At 47.0% G+C, this 19,954-nt stretch overlaps 1 protein-coding gene across 4 annotated transcripts in view; it reads right to left on the bottom strand.

The window, feature by feature from the left end:
- Window positions 1-19,954, bottom strand: part of TMEM45A (transmembrane protein 45A) — a 494,464-nt gene that overhangs the window by 61,540 nt on the left and 412,970 nt on the right. For all 4 annotated transcript variants that reach the window (XM_085620485.1, XM_085620484.1, XM_085620483.1 and 1 more), the window contains one exon: window positions 2,321-2,466. In XM_085620485.1, the coding sequence (XP_085476611.1) occupies window positions 2,321-2,466 (146 nt within the window). The remainder of the gene's footprint in view (window positions 1-2,320; window positions 2,467-19,954) is intronic.

The raw sequence follows: 19,954 nt of genomic DNA, 5'->3' as shown, positions 1-19,954 counted from the left end.
GGAAGATTAAAATTCCATGCACCTTTGTGTAATTTGCGATCACGCCTTCTGGCATTGGCCTCAGTCAAACGCACATCCAAGGCAAAGATGGGTGACAGATCTTTTTCTAAAGTAGCAGCTATAAATTGGAACGTACTTCCTTTGCAACTATGTTTGACTGAAGAATACTCAATGTTCAAGAAAAAATTAAAAACATATCTTTTCCCAATCTATTAATCTGTCTCAGAGCTGCTCTTCCCTCCCCTCTCACTTCTGGTTAGTGTTTTGTTCTCTAGCGCCGTGATGTCCCTTGGGATGAATGCCGCGCTTTATAAATACACAAATACAAATACAGGACCACCCCCAGATATGTGGGGCTTGCTTCTACTCGGGGTCTTTGCAGGGGTCAAAACAAATGAGGGTAGTGGCAGCGCACAGAGCTTGTTTTTTATCCTGGAATTACTTTTCTTGTTCCGGATCCCAATGCCATGGAATCAATGTCTTGGTAAATTCTCGCAGAGGTTTGGTTAGCTGAGTTAGGTTCTGCATAAAAAGGCCACAATATGTGACCATTCCCAAGAAACCTCTTACTCCTGTAATGGTGGAGGGGGCTGGTGCGTTTTGGGTGTTGCGGACTTTGGCTGGGTCTGGCATGATTCCTTTTACGGAGAACTGGTATCCAAAGAAGCATATCTCCTGCTTCAGAAACTCACACTTCTCTTTGTGCAGAGTGAGGCCGCAGCTTTGGAGACAATGGAACACGGACCTCAGTTGCTGGAGATGTTCTTCCAAAGTGGGGGCACGTACCAAGATGTAGTCACTGACATTCAGGACACCAGTCAGGCCCACCAATACCCCTCTGATAATATCCTGGAATACCTCTGCTGCTTTGGAGATGCTGAAATTGAGGCGCTTTTATCGGCGTAGTCCCATATGAGTGGAGAAAATGGTCACGTGTCGTGACTCTGGTGCGAGGAGGATCTGGTGGTATCCTGAATGTAGGTCCATCTTGGAAAACCATCGGGAGCCTGCCAGCTCCCCCATGATGTCATCCACTGTGGCTGTTATGTGGTGTTCTCTCTTGATCACGGTGTTTGGAATTCTCATGTCAACGCATGTTTGCACTTCCCCCGGCTGCTTGGGCTTGCGCGTGATGACGATGGACATCACCCATGGTGTCGGTCCCTCCACCTTCTCAATGATGTCGACCCTCTCCAACTTGAGTAGTTCTGCTTCCACTTTGGGGTTGTAGGTGGAATGCCACTCGCCGGTGGAGCAGCGCAACTGGTTGCCAGGTCTGGTCGAGATAGAGGCGATCCAACCAGTCTTTTAGGCATCCGATGCCTTGGAATAATTGTTTGAACTCACCCAGCAAAGAGTCCAGGGCGCTGATGTGGACCAAAAATGTAAAATGGACTAGCTGTGTAATCTGCGGTATGGCAGCTGAGCAACATGTCCACCCCTCCTTTCGTGACATAGACTTTTGTTTGGGTGGCTTTTCCCTGGTGGGGGATGGTTTCGCTAAAGGCTCCTGCTAGCGGGATGCACTTAGCAGGGCACAGGGCTTTGGTTCCTGTGGCTCCGACGAGGGATACTGGCCTCAAACTCGGTGAGAGGACAAGGCAGGCCTTGAGGGATGTGAAGAACCACCATCTGTGTTGCTGAGCCTTTCAAAGTCCGTGGGAGCCCAGGATCAGCAGACCGGTCAGCTTAGTTGCTGTGCCTGCAGATGCAGGGAAGTGACTCCTTCCCTTCAAGGGAGATTCCTTCAGGTGTCTTAGATGCCCACACGCCTTGGAAGGTTCCTGTATTGAGCACAGGCACTGACTTTGCAGCAGATGAGCAGAGTGATGAGATCAGGAGCAGCAGGAATCTTTCCAGTTGCAGCCTTGATGCCCAGAGCGAAGCCTAGTGAAGTCCAGAGTGCCCAGACGGTTAAAGATAAAGTGGTGTCTTGAAATGAAAAACACAGCATTATATCCTATGGCATTTATATTTCAGCGGACAGGATATCCGTCACTGTTGTGATGGTGTAACCCATCCGCCAAGATTTAACTCAGGCCCTTAATCTTTGGACCTTACCTTGCTTGACTAATAATTGCGACTGGGAGATGGTAAGGCTCCTCAGTACTATCTCCTTTTACCCTCTTTGACTCAAGTGTGTTGCTCAGAGCTGCTAGAGTTGGTTCGAAATGCTCACTAATGAGTTGAGGCCCTTACCTAATTGTTTGTTGTGAGCAACACGTATTGCATATTTGCACATTCTATGCTTGCATCACTAAACTCATTAAAGTAATTGAAAATTTAGCAGTATGTTTTTTGAAAAATAATCCATACTTACCAAGCCACAATGGTATAATTTATCGCAACGATGAAAAGAGCAAAAGCGTAATGCCAGCAATAGCACATTGTAACAAACATCACATTATTGTGGTCCATCGGGTCCCATTCAGGGCCTCCGCCAGGGGGATACAATACAAAGCCAATCTATAAAAAATGAGAAGGACAATTAAAAAATATATATAGGTATAGCAATTTTTTTAAGAAAATTGTAAAACAGTCCATTGGCACATTAGCCTTTCAACACTAATGTCTTGTGAATACACAGTTATAAATGAACTAAAGACAACTAGCAGGTTATGTTTATGACACATTTAGCTGCTACTGATCATCTTGCATGACAGAAAGCTCAGTAAAGTGCATTTATTTCTTAACCTTTTTACAGCTACTTGTTGTAATAAATCTCCCTGAACGTCGATTATCTAAGCGGCTTTATTCACCATCTCATTTCAGTCATAGATAGAATGTTGGTAACTGACAGGTAAGGAGCAGGAATATTCCTTATTCACAGCTGAGGGGGGGAAAGAAAGGGAGATGCCAAATAGGGAGAGGTAAACAGGTTACAACAAACCTCCTTGCTTAGAAAGGAAAAGTAAATGTTATACATCACATGTGTGAAAAGTAAAAACATAGCTTTACTAGAGAGTATGAAACTATTATCATCTTAAATTCTGCAACAATATATGTTATACATAACAAATTTACTACGTGCATTGCAGATTGATGACAAAGAGAGTAAGACAGAACAAATGCTCCTAAGAATTACTTCATAATGAATTCTGTATGCCACTTTGGTTCCAAACGTTTACTCTTGGAATGTTGGTTGTAGTTTTCCTCTACCCTCTCTGGGATAGGTTCTTTTTGTGACTACACATGACAATCTTGTCCATTCCCCACACTTGTCTGTTTTCTAGAGTTACAACGTTTTTACCCTTATGGTCAATTTTCACAGAGGTTGAGAATTTGCTCCCACTCACCCATCTCCCTTTTGGCATGTTAACACAAACCCAATTTCTTTTACGGAAGTTAGGTTCTTACACACTTCATCCTGTCATATCTGTTCTTGTACTTGTTCTGATGAGAAAATATTCTTTCTGCAACATCAGATCTGTTCACACTTACTGACTTGGTTCTGTTTACCAATGAGGCCGTGATATAAGTATGCAGAATCCAACTCTTCAGAGATACAAACGAGAAACTCCTGTTATGCTGTTAGCTGTAGTATAATACATCCAAAGGGTTTCTTGAAAAACTCTATTTGCCAGCACACTCAACATTTCAGCTCTTTGCAAACACTCTTTTACCATATGGTTCATCCTTTCCACTAATCCATTCGCACATGGGCAATAAAGAGCGGTTTTGAAATGTTTGATAGACCACTCCTCCAGAAACTCCTTTGTAGGAAGCTGGCTCTTTATACGATATACCAATAATTGATTATCTTGTGTAAAGAGTCCAGAGATTCGCCTAGAGGTGTACCAGGCTTCTATTCAAACTCCAAGTGCTCTACTTGTGGTAGTGTGGTAGAGCAGCCTTAGGCCTAACACAGAGGAGTGTAAGACATCTGTTATGCACAGCAGTGATTAATAAATGACACACAACTCAAAAAAGGAGATCTACACCAATTCTAGAAAAATACGCTTCTCTCTAGGTATATTGTAAGACCAAGATTTACGTTAAAAGGTAAGCATGTTTTTCAAGTAAAGTGCTTTTCACTTTAGAAAGTGGATACGGGGGAGGGCGTGGCTTGGACAGCCGACATGGCGGACGCAACCTAACGAGGCTCCGCTCATCCACGCCAGTAATTCAGCAAAATCCGCCTCAATCTTTGATTGCACAGAGCACATCGGCCATCCCGGAGGCCGGAAAGAACAGGCGCCTCGTCCAGAGCAAAAAAATGCCAGTGCCCAGCTGGCGGATCGTGGGATGTGGCCGACAGGAGTGCAGCGCGAATCCGGGTCTGCTTGGGGCTGGTGCCCGTCCGGCATCCACATCCCTGATCTGGCAGAAGGCCCAGAGGACAAGGGGGAGGCTAATCGAGCCCCCGAAGGTGAGGTGAGGCCGCGAAAGATTGGCTCTGCAGGGGATGCTCCATAATTCCAAACTTTATTCGACGTATGGCGGGCCCGTAGTCGGAGTGAGCCTGTCCCGTTGAAGGCGTGGTCATACCCGGGAGTCCTAGGGTGCACACTCTCGGCGGTGCGGCTCTCTTGTCTGGACTGAGCCGTCCCACACCATGCAGCGCCCAGGGTGCGGGGGCCCAATTGATGCAACAATCTCTTTGGCAGGGTCGGGGCTAGGGCAGGGAGAGAATCACGGTGTTGCGGCGCCTGGCCCTGCACGGCCCAGCTGTGACTCCCATACACCTGCCAAAATCCGTTTGCCCCAAGGTGCGGGGCCCGTGCCGGGCGAGAGTGTGCCCCGGGCAGCAATATATCCAGGAGAGGGGAAATTGAACGACCTACCTGCAAACCCACAGTCGATTAAGAGTGAGACCAGGCCCCACGGGTTGGACAGGGTGCCTTCCGGACCCACCATCAAGCTGCAACTCTTCATTCAGGGGCCCAGGCAGAGATCCGCAGAAGAGGCGCAGTAGGGCCAATACAGCGACAGACCGGGCGTATCGATCTTTGTGGGAGAGCCCTGCCTCACGCAGCCCTGTGGGGAGGTGATACCCCTGTGGCACCCCAGCAACAACTACATATCTGAGACGCAAGGACCCTCTGGGGCGGGCTGGGGTATGGCGAGTCTGGTCCCATTAGGGGGCCTACTTGGCTGGCCACCTTGGGCTGTGAAGGCGGCCAGGCTAGGCTCTGTGCGTCTTGTGGTCCGGGGCGGGTTGGAATCCGTGAGGCCCGGCCTGGGGTACCGTTCCCCAACGAGAATGAGGGGGGACGCTCATGGTGACATTCTACGGCTCTGACCAGATAAGCCGCAACACCCCCTGGACATGAGATCCCCGCTGCCCAGAGAATGGGAAGCCCTCCTTCCAACCAATATGGGCAAAGACACGCAGGGGGGTGCAGGCTCCACTGGGGGGATACCAATGGCTCGATACCTGACAACGCAGCGCTCCTGGTGGCAATTACGGAGGCAAGGAATGCCCTCGATGCAATGATTGGCGCTGTGGCGACCCAGGTCTCCTTTCTACGACAGGACCGCCAGAAGGCTGTAGACGGCATCACTGAGGCAGAAACATGCATCTCAACGGTTGAAGATCACTTAACGACCCTGCAGAAGAAGGTGAACAAACTCGCGGTGGTGGCGCAGGCGCTGGCTTCTCGGGTGGAAGATGCGGAGGGCCGCTCCAGATGTACAAATCTGCGCTTTGTTGGCTTTCCGGAGGGCTGCAAGGGTTCCTCCATGGACCGCTTCATTACCCAATGGCTGAAAACCCTCCGGCCTGAGGACACATTAGCTACCTGCTTTGTCATGGAAAGGGTGCATCGGGCACTAACAAAGAAGCCCCCCTAGCAAAAACCCAAGACCAGTGATTGCCAGGTTGCTGAATTATGCTGACCGGGATGCCATATTGCAGTTTGCTAGAACGCACAAAGACAAACTACTGTTTGATTTGCGCCCTATTATGATTTTCCCAGATTACACTCGGCTGGTGCAACAGCAATGCTAGTTCTTCATGGCGGCTAAGCGCAGGCTTTGAGACCTCAACATACAATATATGCTACTGTACCCGGCCTGAATGCGCATCACCTACAACTCTAAATCCTACTTCTATGACACACCAGATGCGGTCTTTGCCTGGACAGATGAGAGAACTCGGCTTAGACCACACACTCCGCCACATTTAGAATCTGACTCCTCTCAGAGCTCACAGAGGAATAAGCTGAAGAGGAACAATTCCAAAAGAAGGCACAAATCTGGATCCAACTGGCGCTACTCGCCCCCTGAGGAAGCATCCTAACATGGGCCATGGATACCACCTCTCCGGCTCTGGCCGAAAATAGTTTGTTATCCTGCTAATATATCCTGCTCCATTCGAACACTATGCTGGCGTGGATGCTCAGCCACAGGATCATCACACCCCTAGACATTCATGTTAATGTTCCATGGGAGGTTGGGGTACAATTGGAGGAGGTTCCCCAGGTCCCCCAGTTGGGGCTTGGGGGTTCCTTTACCGCGAAAGATGCTCATCCTTTGTGGCAGTATCGGGGGGGGGGCGGGATATTCCTGAGGTTTCACTTGATCACTGTTATAGTTATTACACGCACACAGATGCTACGCCATGACCTCACAACATCAGCCAATATGATTGCTCACATAGACAGTAGATGACCACACAGACACGCTCTCCCCTACTCGGGGAATTGACTGTAGTATCCTGGAATGTCAGAGGGCTGCTAACAAAATTAAGAGGGGTGTTGTCCTTCCCCAAGCCAAGCGATATGAAGCCGACATCCTTCTCCTTCAGGATACCCACCTGCTGGGTAATAAAGCTCCCTACCTTGCCAGATTCGAATACCGTACAATACACCACTCCGGGTTCACTAGGGGATGCCAGGGCACCACCATCTTTATACACTGCCGCATCCCTTTCATCCACACTAAGCACTGGCTGGATCCCGGGGCCGATACATCATTATATCGGGCACACTGCAAGTGGAACAAGTCAACATAGACAGAATATATCCCCCCCCCCCCACTGGGAAGTACTTTTATCGACAACATCACACAACTGTGATTAGAACTCTCCAAGGGCCTGTCACTGCAGGGTGGGGACTGGAATAATGTAATGACGCTCATGGACAGGCGGTGCAAACCCGGATGGGAGCCCCAGACAGGTAGAACCAAATTACACCTCCTGGACACTACACTGGGATGATCCGACACATGGCGCGAGTATCATCCCTCTGAGCTGGGATACACATATATGTCCGCCGTCCACAGGTCACTGTCCTGACTAGACTACGTATTCACACCATGCAGATTCATCCATCGGATCTCCCATATCTCTCACCTACCCAGGGGGCTATCCGACCATTCTCCGGTCCTATTCAAACTCCGTTTCAGCTCTCAGAAACCCCCGTTCAGGTGGCAGATTTCCCCAAGGCACCTTCACTACCCAGATTATCAGGAGGCTCTGGCCCAGGCGGTGTCGGACTATCTCGCGTCTAACACGGTCTCTGCCCCATCTAAGATTATTCTGTGGGAGGTAAAATATAAGTTTCCGTGCAGGGGAAAAGCGCAAACGCATAGCACAATTGGTCGAGATGGAAAGTCACCAGAAGAACTTAGAAGCTCAGCTCATCACTAACTTTAGCTTATCCCTCCAGCGCAATCTACTCCTGGTGCAACAGAGCATACAGCAATACCTTACCAAGGAAGTGAAGGAAATCTGGCTAGCATCACAACACTGGATCTACCAATTGGGGGACATATCCAATAAAATGCTCCACAGACTGTGCCAGGTTATGGAGTATCCCGCGAATGTGCAAACACTTCAATGGGTAGACGAAACCTTGTGCTCGTCTCCCGAGGCGGTCTCCAGGGAGTTCGCACACTACTTCTCTTTACTCTACACACAACAGGAACAGCTATAGAGGCCCTGATCACTGAATTTTTTAGAGACATTCCCCTGCGTGCGCTCACAGAACATATGCGGATCAGCTTGATGCCCCCATTACAGTAGACGAGCTCAGTGCTGCACTGGCCAATATACGCCCTGGCCGGGCCCGTGGACCTAACAGCTTCCCCACTGAATTCCTCAGGCCACACATGAGCACATTAGGCCCACACTTACTGGCGGTGATACATTACGCCCTCAACCAACACATATTGCCCCAGGACTGGAGACATGCAGAGATTGTTCTGTTTCTGAAGACCCGCCGTCCACCAGAAGAACCATTGTCGTATCGACCCATCTCCCTTATCAACTTTAAGCCTAAACTGCTGGGCAAAGTCCTTGCAGACTGTCTCCATGCCTGCATCCAAGATCTGATCCACCCGGATCAATCTGGCTTCATGCCACACTGCTCCACTCGACACAGCATCCGACGGGTCCACAATGCTATGGCGGAGGCCCCGGAGCTGGGTCACCCCTCGGCTACCTTGTTAGCTGATATAGATAAGGCGTTCGACTACCTCAGTTGGACGTACCTGTTCCAACTCCTTGAAACCAATAACTTTGGCCCGCCCTTCCTAGCCTACGTACATCTACTCTATATGGACCTAACAGCTTCAGTACGGATCACGGGACACAGGTGAGCCCCCTTCCCTATCAGCCCCGGCACGAGACAGGGCTGGCCCCTATCTCCGCTACTGTTTACCCTGGCCGTGAAGCCCTTGGTGGCCTGGGTGCAAGGAGACCCTCTAATCCGAGGCTTCCAGTGGTAACATTCCCAATCCGACAACATTGCGCTTCACGTGGAAGATGTGTTGTTTTTCATGACTGACCTGTGGTTCTCGGGACCCCAAATCCTGCAGATCCTCAGAGTGTTCGGACAGACCTCCAGACTCAATACCAATCCCTCAAAAATGGTACTCTTATCAGTGTGCTGAGATCAGGGGCACAGCGCCTGGGCGGCACAGCTGTTGCACGCGACCGCAGGTTTTAAATACTTGGGCATCTTCATTTTGCTCTGTCCGAAGACCTCGTGGGAACACAACTTTAATACACTCATTACCAGCCTACAAGACGAGACAGCAATATGGTCTCACCTTCCACTCTCGCTATAAGGGCACTCAGTGATTTTTAAAATGGTCTCTCTACCCCGAATTCTGTATTTCTTGCCATACAATATACAATGTATGTGGTTTGCGCAAGTTTATGATATACACAATAAGTTTCTGTGGAACGGAGGGGTGGTCCGGGTGGTGCTGAGTACATGCACGCAGTCTATGTACTGTGGAGGTATTGCAGCAGCGGATGTATATGCCTACTATGTAGCATCCCATCTATTGATCATTAACGAATGGTGACATAACTCGCCCACAGACCCTGCTTTCGCACTCGTTCATATAGCAATGGAGGCTACCACCCTTTTACAGTTCCTATACAATCACAGGAATCTGCATTTCCTACCCCCAGCCAGCAGAACCGTGGTTCGGCTCTGGAGGTATACAGTCAGACATATGGGGTGGCAGGGCCGCCTGACACATGCGATTCCACTGTGGCATGGCACTTATCTACATCCTGTCACGGCTCTATCAGGATTCCGTAAGTGGGATTTGTTGGGTGTTTCTACTCTGGGAGATGTTAAGCAGGGCACTACCTTCAAATCTTTCCAACAACTGCAGACGGATTTCAAGTTGCACAGGATGGAATTTTATAAATACCTCCAGCTGAGGCATGCACTTGCTCCCCTAATTCACTCACTCGACACCCTGCCTGAATATCATCCCCTTGAGGGCTGCCTGCTGATGGGTGACTTAGGAGCACATAAGATCCGTCAGGTCTACCAGACATTGACCACCCAGACCCGTACCACACTACATTAAACTAAAGGAGCCTGGCTAGAGGACCTACCCGTCCTGACCGACGATGACTGGACAGAAGCCCTGGCCAGCCCCCCGGGGCGCAGCGGTGTCTACACTTTACCACCTCATTCAATTTAAATATATGCACCGTATATATTTCACACGATCCCGCCTATGGAAAATGGGTGCCATCCAGTCCCCCATGTGCCTTAGATGCGAGAGGGAGGAGGGGACCTTCCTGCACACAGTCTGGAGCTGTAGTGCATTACAGCCATTCTGGCGTAAGATTACGTTCTGCCTAGTCTGAGTCCTATCGTGGGATCTGCCATTTGACCCGAGGTTGTTCCTACTCCATAGTACTGATGGGATTGGCGGGAATCGGTATAAGAAACACTAGCTCTTCCTATCCCTTACTCTCGGCAAACGAGACATAACCCAATTGTGGAAAGGAACATACCCTCAAACAATAGGCGGGTGGAAGAAGGCCCTAGACAGATGCATGGAAGCAGAGATTGCGGTCTTCCAGGCCCAGGGCTGTCCCCAAAATATCGAAGTATAAAATATAGATGTTTAAAATATTGAGAGAAAAAATTAGAATGCAAAAATATCGACTCCCTATACGAAAAATATCGAAATTAAAAATATAGATGTAAAAAATATTGATTTAAAAAAATATATAAAATAAAATAAAACATATTGAATATATAAAATATTAATATTATCTATAACAAAATAAATTACATTTAATATACATTTTAACTAAATATAAAAATAAACAATTTAAAAAATATAAACACACAAACATTATAATTTATACATATAAATATATTTACTTTAAAATAATTTATTGACTTCATCTTTATTTAATTTTTAAACTTATAAATTATATAAAAATAAAATATATACATATGTCAATAATATAAAATTTTAGAAATAATTCTATCATTAATTAAAACATTAATTTATAAAAAAATATTTTACATACATTTCGCAATACAGTAAATACAACAGTAGGGAAAATGTTGGATAGCGGAATAATTACATTTACTATTCCAACTCCAGTGAATACAAGAGTAGGTAAAGTGTTGGATAGCAGAGGGGTAAAAATAACTATTCCGACTCCAAAGAGTGGAACAGTAGGGAAAGTGTTGGATAGCAGAGGGGTAAAATATACTATTCCCACTCCAGTGAGTGCAAAAGTAGGGTAAATGTTGGATAGCGGAAGAATTAAGTGCACTATTCCAACTCCAATGAGTGCACCAGTAGGTAAAATGTTGGATAGCGGAGGGGTAAAAATTACTATTCCAACTCCAGTGAGTGCAACAGTAGAGAAAGTGTTGGATAGCGGAGGGGCAAAAATTGCTATTCCCACTCCAGTGATTGCAACAGTAGGGAAAGTGCTGGATGGCAAAGGAGTAAAAATTGCTATTCCCACAACAGTGAGTGCAACAGTAGGGAAGGTGCTGGATAGCGGAGGGGTAAATATGACTATTCCCACTCCAAAGTGTGCAACAGTCGGGAAAGTGTTGGATAGCGAAGGGGTGAAAATTACTATTCCCACTCCAGTGAGTGCAACTGTAGGGAAACTTTTGGATAGCGGAGGGGTAAAAATGACTATTCCCACTCCAGTGAGTGCAATAGTAGGGAAAGTATTGGATAGCGGAGGGGAAAAAGGACTATTCCCACTTCAGTGAGTGCAACAGTAGAGAAAGTATTGGATAGCGTAGGGGTAAAAATGACTTCCCACTTCTGTAAGTGCAACAATAGGGAATGTGCTGCATAGCGGATGGGTAAAAATTACTATTCCGACTCCAATGAATGCAACAGTAGGGAAAGTGCTGGATAGCGGAGAAACAAAAATTACTAATAACATTTAAACAATTGAAACAATTTAATAATCCTTTAAATAATTAAACAATATTTTAAAAATATACGATTAAATATATTAAACATATAAAAAGAACACATATTACAATATTTATTACAAATAACAAAAAGGTACAAATATATAAAATAAATTAAGAAATACATTTATAATCAATATTTATTTAAAAGGAGCAAATATTAACAAACAAACAAATTATTTAAAACATAAATGTATCTATGTTATTTCTTACCCTATAACACCACACCAATAATAAAAGACTTCAACATTTTTCTTTAAATTTATTTCCATAAATAACATAATTAATAATGAATTAAAAATTATTATTAATAAAAAAAACATTCATTGAGTACACATTCTTTAACACTACAATATCCACAACACACACATAAAATTAATCACACAATTACCATAATTAATTACTAATTAAAATTAGATAACAACGAATTATTAATTCATCAATTACAAATAAATTATTTCCCACCATTTTCACCTATAAACACCACAACACACACCTAAAATTAATTACACAATTACCATAATCAAGTGCCAATTAATGCATTAAAATCAATTAACAACTAAATATAAAATCATTAATAATAAAGTAAGTTACACATTTAACACTATAACATCTCAATTAAACAAATATTAATAAATACAAATTATTCAATAAATGTAATATAATTAAATTACTTCCCACCCTATTCCCCTATAAACCCGCTACCGAACTAAAAACACAAAATTCACATAAAAAAATAATAACTACTAAAAATAATGAATAAATTGTATATAATTAAATCACTTCCCACCCTATTCCCCTATAAACCCACAACCCACTACAGAACTAAAAACGCAAAATCCAAATTAAAAAAACTTAATAACTGCTAACATTTTAACACATATAATAAACATACAAACAATTCTTATACAAAAAAACATACATCACACACATATAAAATATATACTAAAATGCATAACATTATTACAAAATCGATATTTTTAACAACTATATTTTTGCACACGATATTGAACACTTCGATATTTTTTAAATCGATATTACTTACCTAAAATCGATATTCTTGACCATGAGAATATTTCTGTCGATATTCCTGACCCACGATATTTTTGACACAATATTTGTGCAATTCAATATTTTTTACTCGATATTCTGTCTCTGCACCCCCTCATAAGACTGCTATTTTATTTACGATTGCCCACCGAGCAACCCAGACAATGTAATGCTGCCGTCCGAACTTACAAACATTCAACTTCAGTGATCCTTGAGGGGTAAAGGACTACTTGTGCCATGTTCTTGTTGTTCTGCTTGCGGGTCCTGCAGGTGTCAACGTTTCATGTATTTACCGGTACTCCTGATATATTATGCCGTCAAAATGTATACAGCGGGACAAGGCCCATTATGTACCATGAAACTTCATTAAAATATGTTTTAAAAAAATAGAAGTGGATACAGTGCAATTTTTCAGTTCAGCAATATTAACTTATGGGAGGAAAACAGGAATGCAGTTTTGCAGGTAAGTATATGACTTACAGTCTTAGTTTTCAGGATATAGAATCAACACCAGGGAAATTTCAGGTAGGTAACAACTCCAGCAGCACAGGGGCGGGTCAGTGCAGGTTCAAATTCGGAATCCGGCGCAAACGTTATCCAAAGGAGAAAGGGGGTAATCGAAGAAATGCTGCTTACAGGTAGGTAACACGGTTTAGTAATCCGGTCTCTGAGGGTTAAGATAAGCACAGGGGGAGCCATAAGACAGCACCAAACTTACACCCTCAGAAGCACAGGGGCTGGCAAGCGTGTGCCGAGTGCCAAAACAAAACAGAAATAGACGATAAAACAAACATTGGGAATCACACCTAGAATGAAAATAATGAATAAAGTATATAACAACAGTCTCAGCACAAAACTCAATAGTCGAAGAAAGAATTAAAGGCCCAAACGCATTTCAGACGTTCAATGTCCTTTGCTCCTCTAGTCTTAAAAATAGCTGATTACAGTTCAAAGATCTGACAGAATAAGGCGAACCACTCAGATGATGTGGGAGCTTTGAGTTAATCCAAGATCTTGCAATACATAGTCAGGCAGTAATAATGGTGAATAATAAGACAGCGGTATATCTAGAACCACAGTCCATTTTACAAGCAAACATGATCTCTTTAGTAGACAACACAAGGTCAAACACCATGGGGCCGATTCCGATTTCGGCCGCAAAACAAACCGACCTACACGGACCCGGACCGAATACCGACCGACACGGACCAGCGCCGTACGACCCGTGCAGTACGATGCAACGCGAGTGAATTACAACCGACACGCATGGAATACAAGCCGTTCGACCGAGCCGTAGGGAAAACCGACGTGATTTTCACCTACCGACATGAACCCGGAATGAACCCGACCGACCCGTACCCGCGATGTCCGATCCGCGCAGTACGTTGAAATGCGTGTAAAACCAGACCGACTCGCACGGAGACCAAGCCGCATGACCGACACGCACAGACAACCGGGCACACAAGCAATAGAGACCGCCGCGACCGACGAGTATCAAACACAGAAGATAGGCAGCGTGAACGAGGCGGAGAAGCCCGCACGAGACAACAGCAGCGTCCGTTTCCGTCACATGAACGTCTCCTTCATGCCTACAAATCCCAAAGGAAAAAAGACAAAAAAAACACCAAACAATCAATGACAAAGCCAATAAATAGCAAATAAAAAAATGGGACAAAGACACACCCACAACTCCAACTATATAAAGGACTACAATCACTACCATCATCCCTTGCAAACAGGAGACACAGCCAGTAGCAAACTCCATCACACAGCAACCACAGACACACTCACAACTCACACATCACACAACCCACACACCATCAGCACCTCATCCTAAAGCACACACACATACGCCCAGCAAAACCAACACCAACCCCCCTCACTTGCACCCTCACACACACATCCCTCACCACCACCACCCATCACCATGCCCCCAAAGAAGAATCTAAAGTTCACAGATAGTGAGTTAGAAGTGCTGGTAGACGAGATCATCAGAGTAGAGCCACATTTGTTTGGTATATTGGTCCAAAGGACCCCCATGTCACAGAAAACCAAGATGTGGGTGAGGATTGTGGACAAGGTGAACGCTCAAGCACCAGCAAGGCGCACAAAGGACGAAATCCAGAACAGGTGGTATGACGTGCGCAGGAGGGTCAAGCAACTCATCGAAAAAGATCACGCCCTGAGTCAGTGCACCAGTGGTGGCCTTCCTGCCAAACCAGTCTACTTCAGGACCTGGGAGGAGAAGGTGAGGGACATCCTACCACCAGAGAGCGTCCATGGCCTAACAGACATCCCAGAGCCTGGTGAGTACACAAAAAACATACCCAAGATTGTGCGGCAAGGGGACAGAGAACCATGCACCGCAAGCAAAGCTACAGTAACCAATAGATAATCATCCCAAGATGTGTATGCCAGTCAGACAAACACAATACCTGCCCTCTCATAGTGACTTGGAACTGTGTCATGACATGCACCAACTTACAAACAAATAGAGCAGGCCAGTGACACAAAGCTAAATAGACACTGCCAGACAGTTTGCCACCACTAACACACTTCCTCACAGTGCAGCTGATTGACAGGAAGGAATAGTGGGGATGCAGGTGAAGTGAGTGTATCCAAAAGCATGATGGGCCCTGTAGTCACAGATAATGCTCCCCCTCCTGATTGGCCCATCAAGACCTCTCTGAAACATGCCCACATCACAGGGAGTGGAAAATGACTGACAAGATGGCTGACACTGGGTCCTGCTGTGAGAAGCACAAGGCCCTGCTAGGGGTTGTGTGCAAATCAGAAGCAGGACACCACTGACTGACATCCTGAAAGACAACTTGCACGCCCTACAATGGAAGCACGTTTCATGATGGGAACGAGGACTGACAGCCCTGACCATACTTACCAGCATGTGGAGACACCCCCCCAACACAAACTCCACGCAACTCACCGGGTACAATGCATTGACACACACCTCATTGAAATATCAGCAAAAGATACCCCGTACTGGGTGCTGCTGTGTGAAGCACAGGGGCTCTCTTTGGACTTGTAGCCAAACAAACACCAGGATTTCACAGTCAGCCATCTTGCCATTGCTGTCACACATCCTCACAGGGAAGCAGAGTCAAGAGGAAGGAAGTATGGGCATGCTGGGAAGGGGGGTGTAGCCAAGAGTATGATGGGAGTCGCAGTCACAGACAATCTACACCCACCCACATGGCCCAGCAAGCTCACACTGAACCATACTCGCCTCACAGGGAGTGGGAAGGGACTGACAAGATGTCTGACACTGGGCTCTGTTGTGGGGAGCACAAGGCCATGCTGGGAAATGGGCAACAACAAACACCAGGACTTCACAGTCAGCCATCTTGCCATTGCTGTCACACCCCCTCACAGGGAAGCAGAGTCAAGAGGGAGGAAGTATGGGCATGCTGGGAAGGGGGGTGTAGCCGAAAGTATGATGGGAGTCGCAGTCACAGACAATCTACACCCACCCACATGGCCCAGAAAACTCACACTGAACCATACTCGCCTCACAGGGAGTGGGAGGGGACTGACAAGATGTCTGACACTGGGCTCTGTTGTGGGGAGCACAAGGCTATGCTGGGAAATGGCCAACAACAATATCAAACTCTGTCCGTGACAAGCTGGGAATAAGCAGTGTACAGGCAGGCATTTGTTAGAAAAGTAGAAAATGTCATGTTTGTGAACCATCGTTGCATGTAGAAACATAACTCACATTGTGTGTCTCTTCCAAACACAGGTGGTGCTGGGCACCTAGCACCAAATGATGAGGATTCCCAGTCCCAGACTCTGGAGGACACTGAGCTCTCTGGTCTGACTCTCTCTCTGTCATCTTCGGATGACGACGACCAACCTGGCCCCTCTGGTGTGAGCCATAATGCAGCACTAGCAGCATCAACATCTGCACCCCCTGTACCCACGCCTCCAGCATCTGGACACCGACAGGGCACCCCTGCCTACACAGACAGACCAAGGCCAATCAACACCCACAGCACAGGGACACAGGACCCCCCGGAAGCTACAGCAAACACCACCAGCAACACCACCCAAGGGGTCTCAGTGTTACCTGTGCGTCCCGCCACTGGTCCTGCCCGTGTGGATAGCGGTGCTGGGAGGGGTGGGAGGCAGAGGGCGCACCTTGCAGAGGGGTCTGGACTGCATGATGACCCCCACCTGGCATGCATCATAGATGCGTACCAGGATAGCACCGGAGGATTTGGCCAGGTAGTGGGGATCCTCAAGGACATGCAACACGAGCAGGTCGCCCACCATGCCTGCATGGAGGCCAAGTGGGATGCCATTACTGTGGTGCATCAGGACATACTCCAATGCCTCCGGCAGATCAACACCAACCTGTCCACACCTCCCTGTGTGGCCACAACATCTGTCGCAACACCATCTGCCAGCGCCACAGGGAGGGAGGAGGACTCTGGCGGAGAGTCCCCTGCACCGCAGAGGCCTGCACCTGAGGATCACCCCCCCCCCGGAAGAAGAGGGGTTATCCGAAGAAGCACATGTGAGAGGCAGATGTCCCAGCACATCCCACAGGGCCTTTAAACCTGTTCTGGACAATGTTCTTTGTGCGCAACCCGTTCACCTTGTCCAATCGCACACAACTCGCCCACATGACATGGAGGGTTCATGTTGGGCCAATGTAGCAGATGACTGTGGACTTTACTCTGGACATTTCATCTACCAGCACATCCAACTCTAATGTGAACTTTGGATTCCCAAACCAATGTACAGCACCCACCATCCTGTGAACTTCCCTCACACATGTTCGAAAATAAATTCACCAGTACACCATACTTGCCTCTGTTGTGATTTCAACTTGTCATGTTCAGGGAGATGTCGATCTGCTACACAACACAGTGCTGGCCAAATACTGCAACAATGTGACCAACGTAAGGTGAGTCATGGTGATGTGACACATGTGAGGGAGACACACCACTATGGCACCACAACACATACTCACCATGGCCATGTTACTCCTCCCACACAATGATGTTGACCTGAAACACATTGGCATGCACAGACACAACCCCAACCCCAGTCAGTGGTAACAAGTCCACAGGTGAGGTAAGCAGATGTCACTCAGATGTGGGAGGACAGACAACGCACATAATAAAGCGTAGAACAGGTTTATTACACATCAGCAACATGTTTATTCCACAATAGTTGCACAGTAATTCTACCCTAACAGTGGACACACGCTCACAAAGTGTTTGAGAATTGAAGTCCAGGGATGTGTGGTACATCAGTTGATGGGAATTGACAACTTCCACACTGGTGTTGGCTTCTGGGTGTTGGGGGTCAGTGTTTGACCAAACAACAGGCAAAGTACCCTGGGAAGGACAGACACAAGACACAGTCAAAAGCACAGAAAAACAGGAGAGAAATGCAATACACATGCACAAAACATGTCGCAAGAAACCTACACAAGTACAAGTTAGCAGTACTACCCTATTGTGGAGTACACACCACCTCAATGGACACATCACTGCACGCATCCAGTCAAGTGGCACACAGACACACTCATACAGCAACAGAGCTGCCACAACACTTTGCAGGCTACCTCCTTACATTCACATAACAACCCTTGAAACTCACATTCAGGTGAAGAAGTTGTTGATGAGCTGTGAGCGGACGTCACCCTCATACTCATCATCTCTGGCATCTTGGCCCAGGCCGGGATCCTCCACAGGTGCCGGAGGTTGGTCATCGTCATCCTGGATGAGAGGCATCTCCTTCCGCACTGCCATGTTGTGTAGCATGCAGCATACAAGGATTATTTTTCACACCTTTGCAGGCTCATATGGGAGGGCCCCTCCGGTCTTGTCCAGGCAGCGAAAGCGGCTTTTCAGGACGCCGAATGTCCGGTCAATCACCCTCTGGCTCCGACCATGTGCCTCATTGTAGCGCAGCTCGGCTGGTGTCACAGGGTTCCTGAGCAGCAACCACGGCATGTTGGGGTATCCGGAGTCACCTACACACACAAAAATGAACAAGTAGCTGAGTTTTGTAGGAGTGCGGAATACAACATTGACAAACACACACAATGAGAAACAGTCAGTACACACCGACAAGCCAGGCATGCTGAGCTGGCATCTGTGACATCAGCGTTGCAATGCGACTACTCCTCATAATGTATGCATCGTGCGCAGAACCAGGGAACCGGGCAAACACATGTGTGATAGACATGTCAGCAAGACATACCACCTAAGCATTGATGGAGTGGTAGTGCTTCCTATTCCGGTATGCCTGCTCATGTGCCTGTGGTGGTATCAGGGCCACATGTGTCCCATCAATAGATCGGATGATGTTCGGCATCCTCCCCAGTGTATAAAAGGCATCCTTTATTTCAGGGAGTTCAGCTGGGCTAGGGAACTTGATGTACAGGTCTAGGAAATGCAACATCCCCTCCAAGACATCGCGTAGCACCCGACTAAACATAGTTTGCGACATACCACCAGCAGTAGCCACAGTGTACTGGAAGGTACCAGTAGGAAAGAAGTGCAGAGCTGCCATCACCTTCACCTCTGGGGTCAGTGCTGTAGGGTATGTCCGGCCAGGTAGCAGATGTGGCGCCAACTGCTCCGTCAACTCCTCAATCAGTGGCCTGGTGAAGCGGTACCATCTGATGTAGTCGCGTTCCTGCATGGTTGCAAGGTCTGGGAACGGTCGATGGACAGCTGGTGCCCTGCAGTACAGAGATGCACAAAGGAAGATTGTCAGTTCATCCACCCATGTGGCCATTACCAGGCTCAATATCACATGCTAGATCATGACATTACACAATGTACTGAGGTGTGTGCTGTTGGGCATGGACACATATGTCACCTACATGACCACCACCTCACATCTCAATTCCACATGTCCACATGAGTCCCATGTAGTGCAATGGCCAATCATCTGGCTGTGTCACCCAACCTATGTACTGCTGCAATGTTCAAAACACACACCACAGTGACAAGTGAGGCCTGATGTCTCCCAGGCATCACAGATCTTTGCCATGCAGAAACCCAGGGTCCCTGTATTGCCACATCGACACAGCAATGGACATAGCGTAGCAGGTACACACCACAAGGCAAGTCCCACAGGTAGTGGCCACTGTTGTTCCTGCTGGCCCTACATGTACGTCTCTTAGACACACACCCCCAGGACTCAGGGTGTATGTGACATGTCCTAAACATATCCAACCTGAAACTGTGTCCGTGACTCATGCCCAT

This window comes from Triturus cristatus, chromosome 8 (assembly GCF_964204655.1).
Source record: "Triturus cristatus chromosome 8, aTriCri1.1, whole genome shotgun sequence".
NCBI lineage: Eukaryota > Metazoa > Chordata > Amphibia > Caudata > Salamandridae > Triturus > Triturus cristatus.
Note: the sequence above shows the minus strand (reverse complement) of the source record. Positions and strands in the feature narration are given on the sequence as shown.